The sequence below is a fragment of the Xyrauchen texanus genome, chromosome 3 (assembly GCF_025860055.1).
Source record: "Xyrauchen texanus isolate HMW12.3.18 chromosome 3, RBS_HiC_50CHRs, whole genome shotgun sequence".
NCBI classification, from domain to species: Eukaryota; Metazoa; Chordata; class Actinopteri; order Cypriniformes; family Catostomidae; genus Xyrauchen; species Xyrauchen texanus.
Window position 1 is genome coordinate 52,917,292 of NC_068278.1, and position 22,056 is coordinate 52,939,347.

Genomic DNA, 22,056 nt, shown 5'->3' on the forward strand with positions numbered 1-22,056 from the left:
TACCACCGTCTTGTCTTACACACTGTATCTCATGTCTGTTATGCACATTTAGTGTCATTTGCGATGTTGAAAAAAGCGAATCGCTAATGCACTGCTGCAGCACATGCTCCACAGACAGTTTGACCCTTGCCGTATAGGATCTTATTAATGATTTGTAAACATCTGTTTAGAAATGTCAGTTTGCATTTCTGTCACCTTCATCATGTTATTCCAAACCCATTTATCGTCCTTTCTTCTGTGGAAAACAAAAGCAGATGTTAAGCAGAATGTGAGCCTCAGTCACCATTCACTTTCACTGAATGTAAATAAGATGCAATGAAAGTGAATGGCGAGTGAAGCCAAACTACATAACATCTCCTTTTGTGTTCCACGGAAGTTAGTCAAACCGATTTAGAACAACATTTGTCTTGAGTAAATGATGACAGAATTTGTATTTCTGACTATCCCTTTAAGTGTAAAAATGTAAACGTGTTACATGGGCAATTTAACTTTTAAGAGGTCTCAAAATGTTACTGTTAGTACAAATAATATTATGCATCTCTAACTGCAGTTTTTCTGCTTATTAGGTAATTAAAATAATTTTCCTTCATTGTTGAAGGGTGAGAGTTTCCTGAAGCTTAGACCATTAAATGTGTCATTCAGGTTTTGAGTTCAAGCTTATCACTCTATGGCTGATATGTATCTATAGCTTGAGTAAATTGAGGTTTTCGTGTCCTCATTTCAAATAGCACCTCTTTATTATCTGTGAATAATTATGATAATGATGGTTTGTCCACTTGAGTGGGTGCAGGTTGAATTTACGTTGCCGGTATTCGTATTTCTGGGAGAGGTAGGGGTTGAACATTTTATGCATTCTGAAAGCATATTGGGACTTATTCATTTAACAAAAGCAGAGCAAATTTGTAAAATCGTTTGTATAACTATTTAAATATTAATAATAATAAAAAAAAAGATAGATCTGAAGTGCTTGATTCATGGTTTGCCAATGTAAAAATCTATTTTTCTTGATTGCAATGTTGATTATCCAAGATGAAAAACTGCCTAACAATGTAGAAGTCTTGAATCAAATGATGGGACTTGCTTGTACAAATAAATGTTTGTACTACACCATCAAGCTTCTGGAACTTGGAACGTTCAGAGCTTTCACATGGAAATTCGAGATGCAGCAGTCCATTTGAAAAAGTACCATAGAAAACCTTCAACCTTATTTAAAAAAAATATGTTCAGCCTGTAAAAACTTTGTTTGTTTGACATCTGTAAACTGGGGTATCTATTAAGTTGTAACAAACCCATCATGTTGTATAGGTTGAGTTTTGATCAAGCCAATATTTGGAAATTTGTAGGGCCCCATGATCTCTGAGAATTTTCTATAAAATCTTGACATGACCAAAGCTGATTTCTAGACATTTAAAGAAATACTTACTGCAGTTAGTTAAAGATGATGTGTGTAATACTTATCTTACCTCAATATGCAGAGTCAAGGACAAGCAAGCCATCTGTTGGTCGATGGGCAGTTATCCAAAATCATTATTTTTTCTTTGCAAGTATGTTTGATGTAGCTAGTGACGCAAACATTTCTGATTTAGCCACATCCACACTAATCCATTTTTGTTTGAGAACTCCCTTTTCAGTTTTCTAATGTCATAGTTTTATTAATTTATTACTTTATTAATAGTTTTATTACTATATATGTATATTTATATATAAAAATATTCAGATAATTAAAATGCATTACATTCTCATGGCAGAAGAGTTAATCATTGATAAGACGATGCAAAAAGCAGCTTTAGAAAACAATGTATTGTTTACTACCATATTATTGATCATAAGTCAATCATTGCATACAGTTCACAGCAATCCATTTCACCAGTGAATTTGTCAGTCAGTTGGAGATTTATTATGAGGGATTGTTTAAGAGCCCGTCAATCTACACCTGCTTCAGACATGCTTGTGTAGCGTCTCTGGTGCGTTGCATCATTAACATAATTTTTAGTTAATTGTTTCATGTTAAATATAGTTTAATACTCAATCTTTAAACACATCTTGAGATCTCTTAGATCGCATTTGCGCTCCTTCAAGTGTTTTGAACGCATTGTTCTTCCTACTGAAGTGTTTTCTTCACTGTATAAACTGTGCGTTGCTCATACAGCTGAAATTTCACTTACTGCCCTCTGGAGTAAACAGGTGGTACTACAAGCTTGCATTTCTCAGGAATCTTCCTTATTATGGTGCGATTAATCGCGTAAATTTATTTTTTTACGTGTTATTTTTTTGTCAAATTAATCGCACTGAATTAACGCGTTAAATCGACAGCCCTAATTATTACACTTGCGGCCTGTGGGTCAAATCAAGCCCTTTTGAAATTTTCAGTTTTGTGTCTTTTCATGCTGTTTTTTCAAATGTTCACCCATTTAAACTTGCGCTAGATGGATGTCGCGCCATGTGTTGATGATTTTGAAGTGTCTCGTGCAGGAGCGCTAGAGGTCCGCATGGGCCTTAAAATGAAACACGTCCCGTACCCGAGACTGTCTTGATGATTTTGAATTTTCTCATGCAGGAGCAATAGAAAAGCTATATGCAAGAATGGCAAAACTAACTGCTGCTGCTGCTGAGATTTAAACTTACACTTTGGCAATTTTAATAGATGTTAGGCCTGACGAGAGCTACTTTAAACACAGGCAATTCAACTCTCTCTCAGTTACTCGCTGTCTCTCGTTCGCTCCCTCTCAAACACACACACACTACCTTTTTAATGCCGAAAAGCAGTGCATCCTAAGTGCGGGGAAGACAAGGGAGCGTGGGGCCTATTTTTAACCAAAATTGAAATAAATGTAGTATATTTTAGACATTCTTAACCAATTTACTTTAACCAATGTCTTTGTTATAGTTCATTATTTTCTTGTGGTAGTCTGTAGGTCTCTTTGAAATAACTGAAATAATTTGGCGAAGTGATATGGTTCCATATGGATATGAAAGTTGTGGATGTTATGTGCTGAAGTGCCACTAGAAGTTAGTGTAACCATAATTTTTTATGCTTCCAGTCAAAATTTGTGCTGTAAGAAATGTATTACAGCTGTAACTTATCAATTCTGGCAAGTGACCATGGTATAAGCGGGATAATCCATGGCTAGGTGTGCGTTAAACAATTTTAAAGTCTGAACGGTCAGATGGAATTTCATGAAAAAAAAATAATAATTCATTTGCTGTGCGCGACGGTTGTTATGCGTCAGGTTTTCCCACGAGAAAACCTAGTGAGCTCCGAACAACATAATTAATGCCTTCACAGGGCACTTTGAATTTAATTCAAGGAGGATTGTTACAAACAGAATTTTCAATAAAAATGACTTCAAAAGTGAGTTCAGTCTGTTTTATTATACATTCAGCCATACAAACTCTCACAGTGGAAGGTTAACATGGCATAGAGATAATCACTTCTAAATTTATACATACCCTTGTGTCATTTATATGTTACAGGGCACGCAAAGCACTGCAAACCTGTTATAATAATACAGACATTGGCTTAACTTAGCAAAAGAGATACGCTAAGGTGCAGTAACCTCACACAAATACAGAACGCTTGAGCGTTTTGGATTTGAAGAAAATTTAGATTTTTCCTGCAATTTGAACAAAGCCCTTATACAGCATTGTGCATGTACATACAGATATATCAGTCAATAGATGTACATGCTCACACCTGTCTGCACTTACACACACACACACACACACACACACACACTGTTTGATAGCAGGCTGTGTGGCTACTGCCTGGGCCGTGCCTCCATGCTAAACTCTACCACGGTGCCAGTCTCCATGGTAACTCTTCTGTCAAGGACGTCAATCGGCCGTCATGCGATCCAGCCTGACTGGGAGGAGTGTCAGAATGTGCAGGCAACAGACGGAGCAAAAAAAAAAAAGCAATGGAAAATGAGTGCTTGATTATTTTTATTTGCATGGTTGGTAATTTTTGCAGACTTTGTCAAGGCTTGTTATGAAAGAGCTTTGATTCAAGAGCATGGAAATATAGCTGCTTCAGTTATGATATTTGAGAGAATTCATGTTGTAATTGATAGGCTTTTTTTGTATTGCATTCTACAACAATTCGGCTTTGTTTTATCATATGTTGAAGGGGTGGATTTATGATCCCTTCCTCTTTGGCCCATTGATGAGTTGAATAAATTTGCTAACAATTGTTATTATTGTAGAAACTAAAACTTTACTTTGCTATTAATTAAGCAGTCAGACTTCTGATTTGTACCTGGCAGATAATAAAATGAGAAACAATCTTTGACTTGCATTTAAGGAGGGACCAAAGCCATTTTAGGGACCAGGGGCTGGATTCAAGAAATGTTCTTTTAGATGTTGTGTTTTATAGAAAGTGAAAGCTTCTTACTGCACAGCAGTAAATGTGCAGGCTTTCTTGGTTAGGAACAGAAAGGAAAGGATTACCCACGCTTGTGGTGTTACAGCCCCGTTCTAAGATCCACCCACAAAAAGGTACATTAAAAGGAAAACACGTCATTTTCCTTAAAGCAAGTGGAGGAAACTGTGAAAAGGGGATCTTTATAAATGCACACATACACCCAATTTCTAACAATATAATGCATCTAAATGGGTGAATCTCTAGGGATGTGCACGAATAACCAACTATTTGAATTCTGCAACAGGTAGTCGACTTTTAAAAACACTACTGAAATATTGCAAACTTGTTTACTTTTCACGCATTGGCCTACCGTGGGCAATGCTGAATTATCCTGCCATTTCCCTCTGGACCGAATCTTGCAGTTTCAATCGAGTCCACTGGGGGTGCTATTCATTAAGGTGTTGGATGAGAGGAGACATGATGGTGTCTTTGTGTGCTTTCAAGCAAGCAGTGTATGGAAATACTTGTAACATTTTGATTTGTATGGAAGAAATCTACTCTTGGTATTCGGTTCTTGTTGAAGTCATGCATACCAACGGACATGGATCTGTTTATATGGTGGAAAGGAAATGCGAAGCAGTACAAGAAACTTAAAAGCTTATCAGACCGTTTTGTGTGTTAATTACCTGAACATCGGCAGATCATTTTTTATTTAAAGCTATACTTTAACCAATAACACGAGAAATGGTCAAATTGAAATGGACGTTTTATGTAGACTCTGAGTTTATGTATGTGCTTTACCCTAATGCTGACAATATTGTTTTCTATGTGAGTTCTGGGTGAGTGCAAATGTGTTTTTGTATTTTTTTTATTATTATTATTGATGCATATTATTCAATACATTTTTTTACCCTAAACAAAAAGCATCTTAAAAAAACTGTTTTTTTTAAACCGTTCTTGGTAACGTTAACAAAATACATTTTACATATGTGTCATACTTGATATTTTGAACGGACATTTTATTTTACGAGTAATCGATAACTTTTTTTTTTCTGGGTAAGAATACTCGATATACCCATCCCTAGTGAATCTCATGAAATATCGAATTCCACCACTAAATCAATAATTGATCATTTGCTTTAAAGAAAATTTCTTGTACAATTATTCATATTTTCTTTGGCATTGTGGCATTATTATCATGACAGTTTTTAGTTTTTTTTTTCTTTTCTTTTTACTATAAATTACTAAAATGTGAAATTATTTTTCAATCATAAAAGTATTTATATATTATACTAGTATTGGTTGTTACTCTCTTTATGATGGTAGTAATTTATACTGTATTAGAGGAAAGAAAAAAATCTCTTTTTCAGTAATGAGAATCTAATGAGAAAGATCATTATAAAAAACCTTGTTTGGATGCTTTACAGTAAGGAAAATTTGGGGCGGAGGGGGGTGTACTTAATTTGTCAAAAATCTTAAAGGGATGGTTCATCCATAAATAAAAATTATGTCATAATTTACTCACATTTTTGGGTAAACTGTCCCTTTAATAGACTCAAAATGGGCTTAATTTTCTTTATGCAAAATATAATTTTTGTCTTTTGATTCGGGAGTGAACTAGGACTCGCAAGATTCACCCAAATTATATAATGTTCATAAGTTAAACTGGCAGAAGAACAGTGTCAGTGCCCTTTAAGCTCTTAGGGTGTTTTTAAAGATGTCCTGTTTCAGTGGCATACCCAATAATAAAGGTTTATAACTCGATAAAAAAAGGAGGGCCAAGTGTTTGGCCTGCATACTCGATAGTTGCTTTTGAGGCCTCGGTGTCATATGTACCATACGTTTTTTTTTTTTTTCTAGTAAATTTAATCAATTCATTAATACAGTTTCTCAAGATTGAGGATTTATTACCTCTTACCCTAAGATTTAAATCAACATCAATGCATATTTTTGCCCTAATTCAAATAACTATATTAGAATATTAACAATAGAACATATCAGATGTTAAAGAATTCATTACAAGGGAATTTTGTGCTCCTTTCATTTCTGACTCTGCAGTAGAACTTCAATTCAGTTTCGTCCATTTCATCACTTGTTTGCCCAAGAAACATTTTCTTCAGTACCATGTCTTTCATGTTCTGAATTGAAACCATGTGCTGATCTCTAGTCTTCATTTATCTCAAGATGTTCACATACAACATCCATTTCTTCTGTTCTAAGATGCACGCACATCCGTCATATTTATATGCATCTTTATTATTTGGTGGCATGATGGTACGCCATTGGAGCATTTGTCTTTTTTCCCCTCCCCTGTTGCACCAAGGGTATCTGGCATTATCAAAGTGTTGTGTAAATTTACTATGCATGTTCAGCCTATCTCCGCCTCCCTCCTTCACATTACCATGGCAACGTCCTGTTTCATAACTCCTAACCGCAAAGTCTCGCCTGTCCATCTCTGTGGAAACCATGCCTTTTTCCTTTTTCTTTTTTTTCATTTCTGTGATGTTTTGATATATCCCTCCGACTCCAATTCTCTCTCTGTCATGGTCTCAGTTCATTTCTGCTAAATTCTACACAATTTGGCATGTGGTGTGTGCAACCAGATGCTGTATCTTTAAGCTTTCCACTTAGCACATACATGTTTACAGACGCAGTGCTGCAGTGGTGAACTCTATGGATAGAATAGAATGCACAATTTTATAATCCGTAACCAAATTCCAATGGACAGTTGTGTTTTTTTTGTTGACAATGTCACATTTTGATGTAGTTACATTTTTTATATTTCATCATCCATTGATTGTAGTCTATTTAATTCTAACTAAAATGGCATGTAATTATAGGCAACGAAAAAAGCATTTTAGTTTAACCAAATATTCAATTCATGTAAAATAAAATAAAAAATGCTTTAACTTATAAATACTTAAGCAACATAATATAATTTTTTTTTTTAAACTGACCTTGAGCTCTTATAAAACACATTACACTAAGTATAAGATTATATGTTGTAAAAACTTTATGCAGTTGAACATTTACATTACAACATTTAGACTTTTCTGTGTTTTAAAGACTAATGCGCTTCTCATAAACAAAATATAAAAGACATAAATAATATTGTATATGTTTACAATCCTTTGATGAATAGAATACATTTTTTTTTATTAAAAAACGTTGTAAGCATGTTATTCTGGTTCTGTTAATTCCACCTCTCTGCAAAAAGTCTTATTTTATTCTACTAGATGGCAGCAAGCACTATAAAAAAAGAAATGTAGGTAATGCTCTAACACATTTTAGCCCTCGCAGATGTGCTCGTCCATAGACATTCAACCTAATTTTCAGTTCATGCACCACCCCCATTGTTTCATTGAATATCTCAGCCTCTGAGTGGACTAGAAGCTCAAACAAGGTGTTAATTAGAAACTGGGAGCCTCCTATTTTCAATGATGTATACTATTTTATCAATAGTCGATAACATAAACACTCACTGGTCGGTGAGCGTATTTCCAAAAATGTGTTTAGCATGGTTTTCCTGCTGGAATGCATATTTTGTTCTGGGCATCAAAGATATAACCTTGGATTATTCACACAAGCAAGCTCACAGACAATTAAAAAATGGAACAGGGTCCAGGAACAGGGTTGAGAACCACTGCATGGATGTCTTTTACAGCTGCACAGCCTTTCGCTATTCCTTTTATACCTTTCACAGCCGTGCCTCTGTTTTTCTTAGATACCATGTCTGAAGACACCTGCGTTCTGTCATATTCAACATTATTCCAATGCATCTTTTCTTTTTCTTGCAAGAATGCATTTGGTCTGAACGGCCCTTTACACAGGTTGACAAGGCCATGGCCTGGTGGTTGAACCGAGGTCCTCAAACAGGTGATGCGGGTTAATCTGGTCTGCATCTTTGCTATAAATATAATGACAACCATAAAAAAAGTTGCTGGATGAGCATGTTTCTGCTGTGTAAGAGAAAAGGGTTGTTGGTGCATTTATTGGTGCATCTGACACAGATTAAGCATTAACAATGCAGAGTGAATGAAGAGTTGTCCCTCCACTTGATGCAAGTTACGGTTAAGAAGAGATTACATCTCTGATTGCATTTAAATTTTTTCACATTTATAAACCCCCAACATGTGTGAAGAGTTACAGGGACAAAGAGTGTGAAACTTTTTCAAGCCACAGCATAGTTGAAGGTTAGTGTTGATTTGATAGTGAACTGAAGGCAGCTTGTTTACACCCAGTTTTAAACGGTTTTTATCCCCTTTTAATATGCAGTATATTGCATTTTGTACTCTATGCATGACCTTTTTCCTGTCACTTGATAAACAATGTTTCTTGATCTGATCATGTTTTTTTCCCCCTCTCTCCTCTTTTGCTTCTCTTTAGCTCAGCGTACGATCGTGATAGGAAAGTGCGTGTGGCGATAAAGAAGATCAGTCCATTTGAGCACCAGACGTACTGTCAGCGCACACTCCGAGAGATTAAAATCCTGCTTCGCTTCAAGCATGAGAACATCATCAGCATCAACGACATCAACCGCACCCCCACAATCGATCAGATGAAAGACGTGTATCCTTTTAGTTACGGCCTGGATAAGCAAGGAATTGACACAAACACACATGATATCTCAAGAATTGTTGCTCTGCTATATTGAAAACATTAATGTTCTGAGGGTGCACATTCTGAATGCAAAATAGAAGCATTTTCACTTGTAGTCTTAGACTTTGTATATGTCCAGACCCACACATACACATAGACTAATGCTTACACACCACTGGTGCATCTCTAGCAGGATGCAATGTCATCGGTGTCCTATGTCTGTTGACCTTCAGGCATAATATGATTTATTTCGGAAATCAGTAGGAAATGGATTACTGATTTGGTTATGTTCATTTAAAAAAAGTTTTCAATTTCTAAATGTTCATGTACAGACTGAAAATAAAGCCTCTGGCACAAACCACTCTCCTCTCCCAATGTGTAGGCTGAGAATATGAAACATTCTCTAGTAAGAGTTAATTTTAGGACCAGAATCAATAGTCCGTAGGCGGGTGGATAGTGAGAGTAGTTTTGTATGATATAAGCAGGCATTTTGTGTGGAAACAACAGGTTGATGAAACAATTTTAATTTTTTTATGTATTTCTGATTGAAACAAAAGTGGGTGTGGACCCTGAAATCCTGTTCCCCGTAAGACAATGAATTGATTTCAATGGTTTAAAGAAGTTGTTTTGTGTATTCTATTCGGTGCCTGGTAGTAAATCCTAGATTTATGTTGTCTTAATCATGAAAATACATGTGTATACAATGTAAGCTATACATGACATAAAATGATAAAACCAATTAAACACATGGTTAAGTTAAACGCTGTGTTTCCAGTAGGGTTGTCAATTGATTGAATTTGTATTCAAATGAATTGCATGGTGTGCCACTTAATCGTACTGATCGCACATTTAAGTATTTACTGAGAAAGGCCCCAAAATAAAGATAAATTAGCATAGAATAAATAAAATATGTATTATATATATTAAATATTATAATTCAGATCATTCAAATTCATTATATACATGTATTGTGGCAGTAGACAACTTAAAGGGATGGTTTAATCAAAAATGTCAATCTCTCATAATATATTCACTTTCATGCCATTCCGGATGTGTATGAATTTCTTTCTTCTGCGGAACACAAACTAAGATTTTATATAGAATATTTCAGCTCTGTAGGTCCATACAATTCACAAAAAGTGAATGGTGACCAGACCTTTCGGGGTCCAAAAATCACAAAGTCAGCAAAAAGTGGTTTAGTATGTCTTCAGAAGTGATGCAATCACTTACGGTGAGAAACACATCAATATTTAAATCCTTTTTAACAATAATCTTCACTTTCAGTATGTGAAAGAGAAAGTGAAAGTGGAGATTTATTGTAAAAAGACTTACATTTTGATCTGTGTCTCACCCACACCTATCATATTGTTTCTGAAGATATGAATTTAACCACTGGAGTCATATAGATTATTTTATGTAGCCTGTGTGATTTTTGGAGCTTCAAAGTTCTAGTCACCATTCGCTTGCATTGTATGGACCAACAGAGCTTGGATATTCTTCAAAAAAATCTTTGTTTGTATTTAGCAAAAGAAAGACATACGCATCTGGGATGGCATGAGAGTGAGTAAATGGTGAGAGAATTAAAATTTTTGGGTGAATTATCCCTTTAAGCATTTCTACAAATCAAGAAGTGGCTATTATTGGCCTACTTCTGTTTGAGCTTGAGTTCTCATGCGTCAGATGGATTCTTTCTGAGCGTCTCACTTTTGTTGGTTTGATTTTTCATTTAAATAATCGCACTAAACTAATATGTTAAATTGACAGCCCTAGTTTCCAGTTAGCATGCTAAATTGATTAGCCTGCTATGCTAATATTCCTATCATGCAATCCCTGTGGGTCAATTATCCTACCACGCTTACATATTCAGCGCAAGTACTTCACATAAATTTATCAAAAACATTAAATTTAATGCTGTATAGTAAATCAATTTGGTAATGTGTTTACTGACTGTACTACTTGGTAATACAAATCGATGGCACCTGGGAGGATACATACTCATTCTAGAGATCATTTTATTGGACAAAAAATGGGTCCGCCCCTGAGCAGGAGATGATGTAATCAATATTTTTGGTCCAAATTCCTGTAAGAGAAAGTCTTTTGTGAACTTGTATTTTGGAGTACACTAGCATATAGATGGCCTCAGCGCTAACAGATATGGATTAAAAGCCACAAAACTTCTATTTTAATTTTCAGAGAGTCTTTAAAAAAACATTTGGATAGGTTGTTAATTTCAGGCTTGATCTACTGTATATAGGTAGATTGTGGGATGGAAGTGAGCGCATGGGTAATGTTGAAATCCGATATCAAATAGCGGAGTAGAGAAGTAGGTGGAAACAGAGTGGGTCTTTCAAGGGCCCTGTAGTGCTTTTAGAAGATTCTCAGACAATATGAAACGTGGGCGAAATGTACATTTCTTGAAATAGCTCTGCATATCTACAGCAATTTTCACTCTTGAGTGTGTAAAGGTTGAGTGTACTTCACAAAATGCATTTGTCAGTTCATGTATATGCATACTTTTACCATTGCTGAAATGTCAAGCTTTGTGTTTATCCTTGACGTTGGCACTCTGTAGCTACATTGTACAGGATCTGATGGAGACAGACTTGTACAAGCTGTTGAAGACGCAGCACTTGAGCAATGACCACATCTGTTACTTCCTGTACCAGATCTTGCGTGGCCTCAAGTACATACACTCTGCAAATGTTCTCCACCGAGATCTGAAACCATCTAACCTGTTGCTCAATACTACCTGCGACCTCAAGGTGAAGTACACTGGAGTTCTTTGCCATCATGCCATTTTAATTTTCCAGCCCCAAACTCATGCAATTAGTTGAGCCAATACATAGATAAGGCAAGATACATAGACAAACAGAGTAATGTTTTGAGAGCACCACAGAGGCACAGTGTTAACAGTTTTCAGGGAAATCAACCTATGAATGGCCTACTTATAGTTGACTCTGTCAACCATGTTTTGAGTAATCTTTAAATAAAATAAAAATGTCATGCATCACTTTTAACTAGGGCATCACTTGACGTCACTTCACAGACAAGTGAAAAATGTGTCGCATGATAACTCAAGTTGAAGCGATAAAAATAGGACCCAAGTTGTCCAGCTTTCAAAGCACTTTATAACACTTCAAAGAAGATCATAATAATCATACAGATTAATGTGGAGCGGTTGCTTCGTCAGGTGCGTTTACAGAGTGCTTGTGCTGTATGATGGGCGAGAGTTGTTTCTCTCCAGTGCATCAATTACATTTTACTGCTATTTTCTATGTTTTATAATGTAAACATGTTATGAATTCTAAATCTGCCACATATTTCGTCGAAACTGTTTGTTTTTATCACAAGTGAGTCTCTGTTAAACTTTAAGCGGGCGCGCACATCCGCGTCAATCAAACTGATTGCATTTGAGAAAGGTAGAGCAATCATTTTGATTAAACTGTCCAACATCATACCACAATTTCAGTTTCAGTGTAATCAGTTGTGCAGCTTTCATGGACATCAGACTGAAGTCTTAGCGGTCAAGGTGTGCCAGTTTTGTAAGTGAGCACCAAGATGAGTCTTTTCAGCAGGAGGGTGAACACAGGGTTTACAGATGATTGTACTATATTAAACTGTATGTAATGCTGAATATAATGTATTATAATGCTAAGGGTCCTGATATTTGAAAGTCTTCCTGATAATGCCACGTGTAATGTCTGATTTCACTCGTAAATGTATACTATGGCAAACATTATTTTACTGGATATAGCATGACACTTTTTTTTGTTAAGAATTGTTTAGAAGCATGTAATCAGTGAAAATACTATTTTAAAAACTATAATATTAAAATACTTAAATGTATGTATTCAGTGACAGTGTACAAGCATATGTATCTAACATAATTATGTATTTTTTGAGTTATTAATATTTCTATTCTCCTGTCACTATTGCCCTCTGCTGGGCATGATCTTTTGTCCCACACCATGCCCTATGGATCATTTTACTGTTTAATGATGAGCACTTTTTGATAATTGTTACAAGTAAAGGAACTGTTTATAATAATATGAATAATAAATCCAAACATAACATTTCATGATGGCTCTATTCAAAGGTTTGTGACAGTATAGAATCGTGAATTCAGAAATGTAAATCAAACCAAATCCTTATGCCCTTTATCATCAGTTTTTGTGAAAAATCATATTTTAATATAATACAGGATATAAAATGTAAAAAATACAAAACCAATAATAAAATTAACAATGTTATTCATAATAACACACTTTCTTCACACTAAACAAGGGTGCCAAAAATGTCCCATTTTGCGAAAAAGACTTAACGTTTTGCCGCTGTGTAAATTCACTCAAAAGTAAGGGTAATTCTGGTTGGATACCTACTGTAGTAATACTAAATACTCTCCTTGGCTATCCTGTTTCTCTCAGATCTGTGATTTTGGGCTCGCCCGAGTGGCCGATCCAGACCATGACCACACTGGCTTCCTGACTGAGTATGTAGCCACACGTTGGTACCGCGCACCAGAGATTATGCTCAACTCTAAGGTAAGCTGTCAATGTTGATCTTTCAAAAATTGTTGGACTGATTTGTTGAACACAGACTAAGTCTATTGGTAGAGTTGATTACTATGTTACTGTTTGTTTTGTGTATCTAGCTTTTTATTTAGCTTTTTGGTGTTTGGCCATTGCAGGTGTAGCAAATCAATGCTAATTATTTTCATTTTTTCTCTTAAACTACTACTCTGTGTTCAAGTCTTTAGCAAACATTTTAATGCTTGTTAAAAGTGCTGAATTTAAAGTGAGGGTTTCCTTAAGGTAGCAGTGGTATAGTGGTGGTACAGCGATGGTAATACCATGGCATGTTGATATACAGTATATTGTTGTACTGAATGATTGCCATATTCATATACCATGGCATTAACATGTACTTCAAAGGATACCATGGTATCACCATGACACATGCCCAAAAACTATGCCATTCATTAAAACATGATACTTTTTGTTTTACTTTATTTTTTCTCTCTCTTTCTCTCAGGGATACACGAAGTCCATTGATATTTGGTCAGTTGGTTGTATTCTGGCTGAGATGCTTTCAAATAGACCCATCTTCCCTGGGAAACACTACCTGGACCAACTAAATCACATTTTAGGTAAACAACCATGCACAGTCGAAAGCTCATGGCTGGCAACTTAAAAGCTGTAGGCGGTTCGAATCCCATAAAGTTTTATTGCTCGAACACAAGCGTGGTGGACATTGTATTTTGGCTTTGCTATGCACAACGCTTAATTTAAGTTCATTGAATCAATATTGATCTCAGTTCAGAAGACTCTGGGCTGTTTGTGAAGGGTTCAACTTTACGGAAGTACGGAAACATGTGACAAAACATCATGCCGCTGATCACGGCGGAGTTTGTCTTTGGGAGAAATGCCAACAAAACTACATCTTGTAAGAAACGTAATTATGTTTTTACATTGAAACCTGTTTGAGTCAAATGACTAGAGCCTCTAGTTTCATCCGATGTTTCGTTTTTTTTTTTTTTATTTGAGCGATTGTATAATGTACACTTATTTGTACTTTAGCTAATTTTTCCCTTGGAAATCCTGTACTGTGCATTTTCACATTGAGAATCAATGGGTTCATCCAAAAGCTGAAACTTTTTCCTTTTAGAGGCCTTTTATTGAGTTAGGATGAAAATAAGGTGAATTGCACACTGGAGGTTAAGTCATTCAATAAATAGGGAGCAAGGGAGCATCCTATAGCTTTCTTATGCAGCTAAGTGTATTCACTACTAAAATCTGACCAAAAGTTCAGTTTCAGGCTGCAGATGATGTTTGGACCACTCAACATGTTTGGCAGACATGGGACAATGGTAATCAGTACATAGACTCAGAATTTACAATGTATAATTTTCTTTTAACATGATTGGAAGTTATTGGATGATGCTGGCCATTACTTTGAATCCAAATTAATTATGCTAATTTCTAATGTAATGTCTGTAACGTCTCTCAAACATGAATAATAAACACTCCTGGAAAATTAATAAACAATTTGATTTTAAAAAAATTAAATAAATCTATATATGCTTCTATATTTCTATAGCTTGGTATTGTTTTTTTATTTCACAACTTAGTACCGCTGTCCACATACGTTGCCATAAATGTTTCGAAAAAATAAACAGTACTCTGCAAAAGTCTTAGACACATACAATGTTTCATAAAAACATTTGTATTAAGATGGTTATTTATATCTTCAGCTTTAGTGTGTCAATAGGAAATATGAATTTGGTCTCCCAAACATTCATTCTGGAAATAGAATAGAAGAACAGGGATCCCTGAAACTGATGCCATGGCCCCCACAGAGTCCTCCACTGAACATCGAGTCAGTCTTGGATTACATGAAGAGACAGAAGCAATTGAGACAGCCTAAATAGATAGAAGAACTGTGGTAAGTTCTCTAAAGGTGTGTTCACAAATTAAATAAAAATTTTGGTCAGGACCGAAAATGATACATTTAGTCCTGGTTTGCTTAGCGTTCACACTGGCATTAAAAAAACTGGCAGGAAAAATTCCTCTGTTGCACACACAAATTAAGTTTGCTGCAAGGAGTGGCATTTCTGACGCCTGTACCGAACTATAATGGGCGACATAGCTCCTATAATGAGAAGAACCAGATATGCTTGAGGTCAGTATTAGGCAAATTACTTCCTGTTATTGGTCCGTTTAGACATCTTTGGTCCATGCTGCATTCATATATCAATTGAACCACTCCTGCGGACCGAGTCCCACTATTCAGGTGGTCTCGGTCCTCTTGTTTGGTGCGCACCAAGGTTTGGGTGGCAGCATTCACACTTGTTCAAATGAACCGCACTAACAGAGTAATCGCACCAGAGTTCGTTTAAATCGAACTAAACCTGCCAAGTTTGAACACACCCTAAGAAGCTTGGAACATCCTACCTGCCAACAACCAAGAAATATTTCCAGGTGTACCTAGGAGAATTGGTACTGTTTTAAAGGCAAAGGTGGTCACATCAAATATTCATTTAGCTTTTTTATGTTTGCTGGACTTTGTATTATGTTTAATGATAAATGAAAACTATTTATGGCATTATTTTTGAATACATCCTTACTTTGTAACATTTTTCACACGTGCCTAAAACTTTTGCTCAGTACTGTGTGTGTGTGTGTGTGTGTGTGTATATATATATATATGTATATATATATATATATATATATATATATATATATATATATATATATATATATATATATATATTTTTTTTATTTTATTGAATTTTTTTCATGTTTATTATATGCTACTGGTTACAAATAAAAAAGGGAAATGGAAAATGCATGCAGCAGTCGCACTCTGGTTTTAGGCAGTTAATCAAAAATGTTTTTGATGGTCCTTAAAAATGTTGCTCATCTTTTAAAGGAAAACATGCTTATTCGCTCGAATGAATAATTGATTCATATTGAGTGCTCTTCAAAAGCTCTGAAAAGGCCATCCATCTCTGGGTAGAAATATGAGACATTGTGGTGAGGTTTGCACCGTAGGACTTTTTGATGGTTTTCTGCTGAAACAGCTTCATCATCATTTCCCTTCTCTCGTTTTCCCTTTCTCTAGGTTACATCCGTTAAAAACTATTTCTTGTCAGAGATGCTGTTGATTTTTGGCCTGTATACAAGCTGATCACTCCCAGAACCTTGTGCATGTTGCTACGTGTTTGAGGGTGTGTATTTTTTCCATCCAAACACGCAGTAAATGTTTCTTGGGTTCAAAAGAGGCAAAAAAAAAAAAAAATCTCTGTAGCAGGTTTTCTTCCATTATCACTTGTGTTTTTGGACCTCTCTGGCCTGTGCAAGCATGTGTTTCCCTGTTGATAACTACTAATTTCCTCATTCAGAGAGAGTGTGTGTGTGTGTGTGTGTGTGTGTGTGTGTGTGTGTGTGTGTGTGTGTGTGTGTGTGTGTGTGTGTGTGTGTGTGTGTGTGTGTGTGTGTGCACATCAAGCTGCAGTGGGTTATTGTAATACTATTGCTTATGCTCTGAAGGCTTAGTATCACAGGAAGCAGCATTGATGAGCTTTTTGGTTGCCAAATTGTAAGTTTTGTCTTGGATATACAAGTAGCTGTCCAATCTTAGATGATAAAATTAAGGTTGATAAAGGGATAGTTCACACAAAAAAATTTAAATTCTGTCATTTATTCACCTATATGTCATTCCAAATCCATATGAATTTCCGTCTTGTGTTAAACATAAACAAAGATGTTAGGCAGAATGTTAGCCTCAGTTACAATGACATCTTCTCATTCATGGTTTTGACCTAATATTATACGCTATTTTAAAGTTTTTTGTTTGTTTTTTCTGAACTTTTCTAAAATCCAAATTAGTTAAATTAAGAAAGGATCGGCTACATTTGCACAGTATCATATAAAATGGACACGATAAAATACATTTCTAAATTGCAACTTCCTAAATTTGCTAAATTCCTAACTCTTTTACTCTATTCCCTTGGTGTTGTATTTCCTTTTTCTCTTTATTTCCTGTCCCACCCTGTTGTCTATACTCTAAAATCCTCTTAATACATCCATTATTTCTCCTGTAGGTATTTTGGGTTCTCCCTCTCAGGAAGATCTCAACTGCATCATCAACATTAAGGCAAGAAATTACCTACTGTCATTGCCTCTGCGCTGCAAAGTGCCCTGGAACCGCCTCTTTCCTAACGCAGACCCTAAAGGTCAGAGTTCAACTCCACAAACCTTGACTGAAACAAACTTATGATCTTGTCCTCATATTTTCAGACTAAGCCACCTCCAGGATGTGGGACATGCTAAATGTGATTTATGACTCATAAATCATAAATAATGTATATAGTCGTAAAATAATGTTTATCAGTGATCTTGTTTTATTGTTCCATTTTGAGTGCTGAACAGATTTTGTTTTGTTCTTGTAGCATTAGATCTGTTGGATAAGATGTTGACCTTTAACCCTCATAAGCGGATTGAGGTGGAGGAGGCGCTGGCTCACCCCTATCTGGAGCAGTACTATGACCCTACAGATGAGGTCAGATTGCTACTTCACATTTTCTCTTTGTTTTTAGTTTTTTGTCTGGGTTAGGATCAAGAATAACTTTGATTGCATTTTAATCTTGCTACAAAGTATGGGGTGGGGATTAAAAAAAATGGTGTGTGTCGTGACGTCATTCTTTAAAAAACAAAAACATTGTTCCATAAGTTTTGGTTTAGCTCAAAAGAAATCTGCCCTAGAGGCCTTTCCATACAGAATTTTGTGTACATTGCAAGTTGAATACCTTTCACGTCCCAGATGTCCCAACATTTGTATAAAACAGAGAGGTTGGTTATGTCTCTGTACACCTTATGATTTATTTTGCACTTTTGTTTAATCTTTTTGCTTTTCTGTTCTGAAGACTCTTGTCTGTTATTGGACTACAATAAGAAAAAGAAGTGTGTTTTTGTGTCTTCTCATTGTGTCTTCAGACACTGAGAACTTACCTAACCATAAATAACGTGCTTACAGACTGGACAGTGCAGATTCACTGGGTTCGGAAGGAATTAATGTAAAATGGGTTCTTTCTAACTGACGTTTTGGTAAAAGACGTTATCTTTTTATCTATATTAAAAATTCTGGAAAAACTTCCATCAAGAATAAAGGTAATGGCATTGGGTTTAATGAAATTGAGGAAAACTCGAGTCTTCTCATCAGTCCAAGTATACTTCTCCGCTATGCTGTTTGTTTTGAGGACAGATGTGATGGATATTCTGTCATGTGACACCATATTTTTTGCCAAATTGTTTTCCTGACATTTGATGTGTTGACATAGGAGTGATGCGCTAAAGTTAAACGTTGATACATGTGAAATGTCATCGATAATTTGTGTTTCCATCATCAATATCTATAAATATTTTGATGCGCTAAACCTGAATAGGCTTTTTTGCCAAAAAATCCTTGGATGGAAACATGGTTATTATAATCTCGATTTTTGCTTTTTTCAAAGAAAAGGACAAACGAGTCAAAATAATATTTTGTGGTAATCAACATTATGGCACAAATACTGTTGATTGAGCAAAACTTGCATTGAACGCAGAATATTACTTTTAAAAGGACCAAAAAGTACCATAAAAGTAGTCCATGCTTGTTAATCCCAGTTATATTCCAAATCTTTCGAAGGCATATTATAGGGTTTGGTGAGATTTTTTTGCAATAAAACAAATTTGGTGTCTGTTGTGCATCAGTGAGCGCTATAAGAGGGACTCTGTCACAGTGGCCTGTTCATGTGAGAACTTTCAAAGTTGTGTAACACTATAATCAAGGTTGCATACACTCATTTATTTATACTTTTGGGACCTTTTTCAGCTTTAAAGTGAGTCCCTATTAACTGATATTCCTTAACTTCTTTTGTGTTCCACATTCCAAAGGCATTATGGTTTAGAATGGCATCAGAGTTAATAGATTATGACAATGTTTCTTTTTGGGTTAATTACTCCTTTTAAAGTCAAAGTTTTCTGTCTGCATTTTGTTCCTTACAGCTTCTTAGAACATGAACTTTATCAAATCCCATAATGTCTTCTGCTTTTGCTAATTGTAGCAATTTCTAACGATCAAAGGTCATGAACGTTTCATACGTGCACATTATGAATTGCATTTTTAATGGCCACAATAACCTTGGACCAACTATATTGTGTCAGTTAGAATGTGGTTAGATGTTAAGCATGTGAATGGAACTTTAATGCCACTACAGTGTTGTGTGTGTGATCCGCACATTCCCGTTTTGTAAATGGCTTTTTTTGTAAATACAAATGATATTGTTATGTGGAGTTTGGCACCCATCAAAGCTTGTGCTCAGCCACAAAACTACATAAGATTTCTGTAGCAATAAAATATGGACATGGAAAGAAACAAACATGCCATACATCCAGCAACACCATACTAATATATTGATGAATGCTATTCATGATTTGTGCACTGGGGACATAAATCAGAACTGAGTAACAGCTTTTGTACTGTCAATTGTACACGTAACAAGGGAATTATGGTAAAGTGTAAAGTTTTTCTATGGTAACTATGCTATGTTTACTGTTCACAGCCTGTTGCTGAGGCACCATTTAAGTTTGATATGGAGCTGGATGACTTGCCCAAAGAGACTTTGAAAGAGCTGATCTTTCAAGAAACTGAACGCTTCCAATCAGGCTACAGACCATAGCCTACTGCACAGGTAAACTGCAGAACAAAATTTTGTATGGGTAAATAATAGGCCTAGACCAAAGCCAAATATGCATCGGCTATAATCTGTAGTTTATATTTTCCTATTACACTGGTATAAATGACTGAAGATAATAGTCTGCTGCACAAACTCTTAAGGGTGAATTTCAGTATGTTGATTTCTAAAGCCCTTAGAGATTCACACTGCGTGCAAATAACAAATGTTTTGTTTAGTATTTGTTCAGCAGATCAGAATGTTTTATTACACTACATAAAATAATTTTCTTACTGAGTTATTGTGCCATCATTTCCAGTAAAAATAACTAAACATCCTTAAAACAAGATAAAATAACTTTTTATTTTTACTATTTTAACGTAATGTTCTGTATTCAAAACACTAAAATCATGTTATCATATATAATGTTTGTGTTGTGGCTATACTTTTGAAACTTGATTGACTGGCCCCATTTACTTTCATGGTAAGTGCCTCACTGTAACTGTTATATATGCTTTTTATTTGTATTTTTAAACAAAAGAGGCATGAGTCATGGAAAGGCATGGAAATCAACATTATTCAACGAATGCTACTGACTGAACTTAACTTGTATTGAACACGAAAATATAAAACTATATTCCAATGGGGTAAGACAAAATAATAATACAAAATGCTAATTCTTTGGAAAATGCAGGAATGTTTTTTATTTCTGAATTAGTTTTGCATGCCCACGTAGTAGTATTGCCTTCGCAAAAGATTTACCATGGTTTTACTATAGTAACCATATAATAACATGATATTCAGTTTGAACTCATAGTGATGATACAGGAAAACGAAAACTAGGGTAATAAAAATCATTATTGTGTTGTTATTAAGGTTTTACTATACAAATGCCATAGTTTAATTATGGTACTGTGCTCAAACCATGGCTTTACTTTATGTAACATTACAGTTCCGAAAACTTGGTTTTACCATAGTAATACTGAGGTAACCGTGATTGTAGTTTAAACTGTTTTTGGTGGAAACCATTGTTTTACTATAGTAATATTGTAGACTGTAGGAACTATAGTTTTTTGGTGGAAATCATGGTTTTACTACAGTATACTGTATCCATATATTTACCATGGTTTTACTATGGATTAAACTTGGTTAATCTTGTGGTTACTATGGTTTTACCATGGTGTTTGTAGTAAAAACATAACCACAAAATAATGATTTAAATACCATAATTTTCATTTTTCTGCATTATTACTATGGTTTTACTATGAATATCAATGTTAAAATATGGTTACTCTAGTAAAACCACGGTAAATGTATTGCAAGAGAATGCTAAATGTATTGTGATGGAACCCAAATCTATTTGAGAACAAAATTCCCGCCATGTCTTCTAGGGGACTTCATAAAAAAAACTCAAAACATTTTGTTAGATTTTACTTAATATACATGTTATTTTGCTTCTCCATTACATAAATCTATCTTGTTTAAAGAATATTTCGACATTTTTCTGGAAAACAAGACAAGAAATAGATTGTTTGCTGTGTATTTTTGTATATTTCTAATGCCAATAGTGCTAAATATTTCAGCTAAATACTTCTAAATTGAAAATAAATTATTTATCATAGACCTTAATGTTTTAAATAAGTACATGTTTAATTATACTGAAAATGATTGGGACCCTGTTTGTCAGTCGCATAAAGACAGTGTTTCCTGTGTGTAATCCTGATGCTTTTCTAGAGGGAGCAGCTGTTCCATGTCTTTTCATTTTACCCTTCCTAGATTACAAAACAGTGCCAAAAATATGGATATTATTAGAAAGATGAAATTACTCACGGCTCCACATAGTCCTGATAATAAAATAGTCAGAATAACTATTTTACTCTTGGAT

At 35.2% G+C, this 22,056-nt stretch overlaps 1 protein-coding gene across 2 annotated transcripts in view; it reads left to right on the forward strand.

The window, feature by feature from the left end:
* Positions 1-22,056, forward strand: part of mapk1 (mitogen-activated protein kinase 1) — a 36,340-nt gene that overhangs the window by 12,759 nt on the left and 1,525 nt on the right. Inside the window, exons 2-9 of one of the 2 annotated variants that reach the window (XM_052103746.1) lie at positions 8,747-8,929; positions 11,532-11,721; positions 13,384-13,500; positions 13,991-14,105; positions 17,562-17,693; positions 17,910-18,019; positions 20,061-20,083; positions 20,164-20,189. In XM_052103746.1, coding sequence (XP_051959706.1) covers positions 8,747-8,929; positions 11,532-11,721; positions 13,384-13,500; positions 13,991-14,105; positions 17,562-17,693; positions 17,910-18,019; positions 20,061-20,083; positions 20,164-20,189 — 896 coding nt within the window. Of the gene's footprint in view, positions 1-8,746; positions 8,930-11,531; positions 11,722-13,383; positions 13,501-13,990; positions 14,106-17,561; positions 17,694-17,909; positions 18,020-20,060; positions 20,190-22,056 lie in introns of both variants that reach the window. The other variant, XM_052103738.1, reaches the window with a different exon arrangement.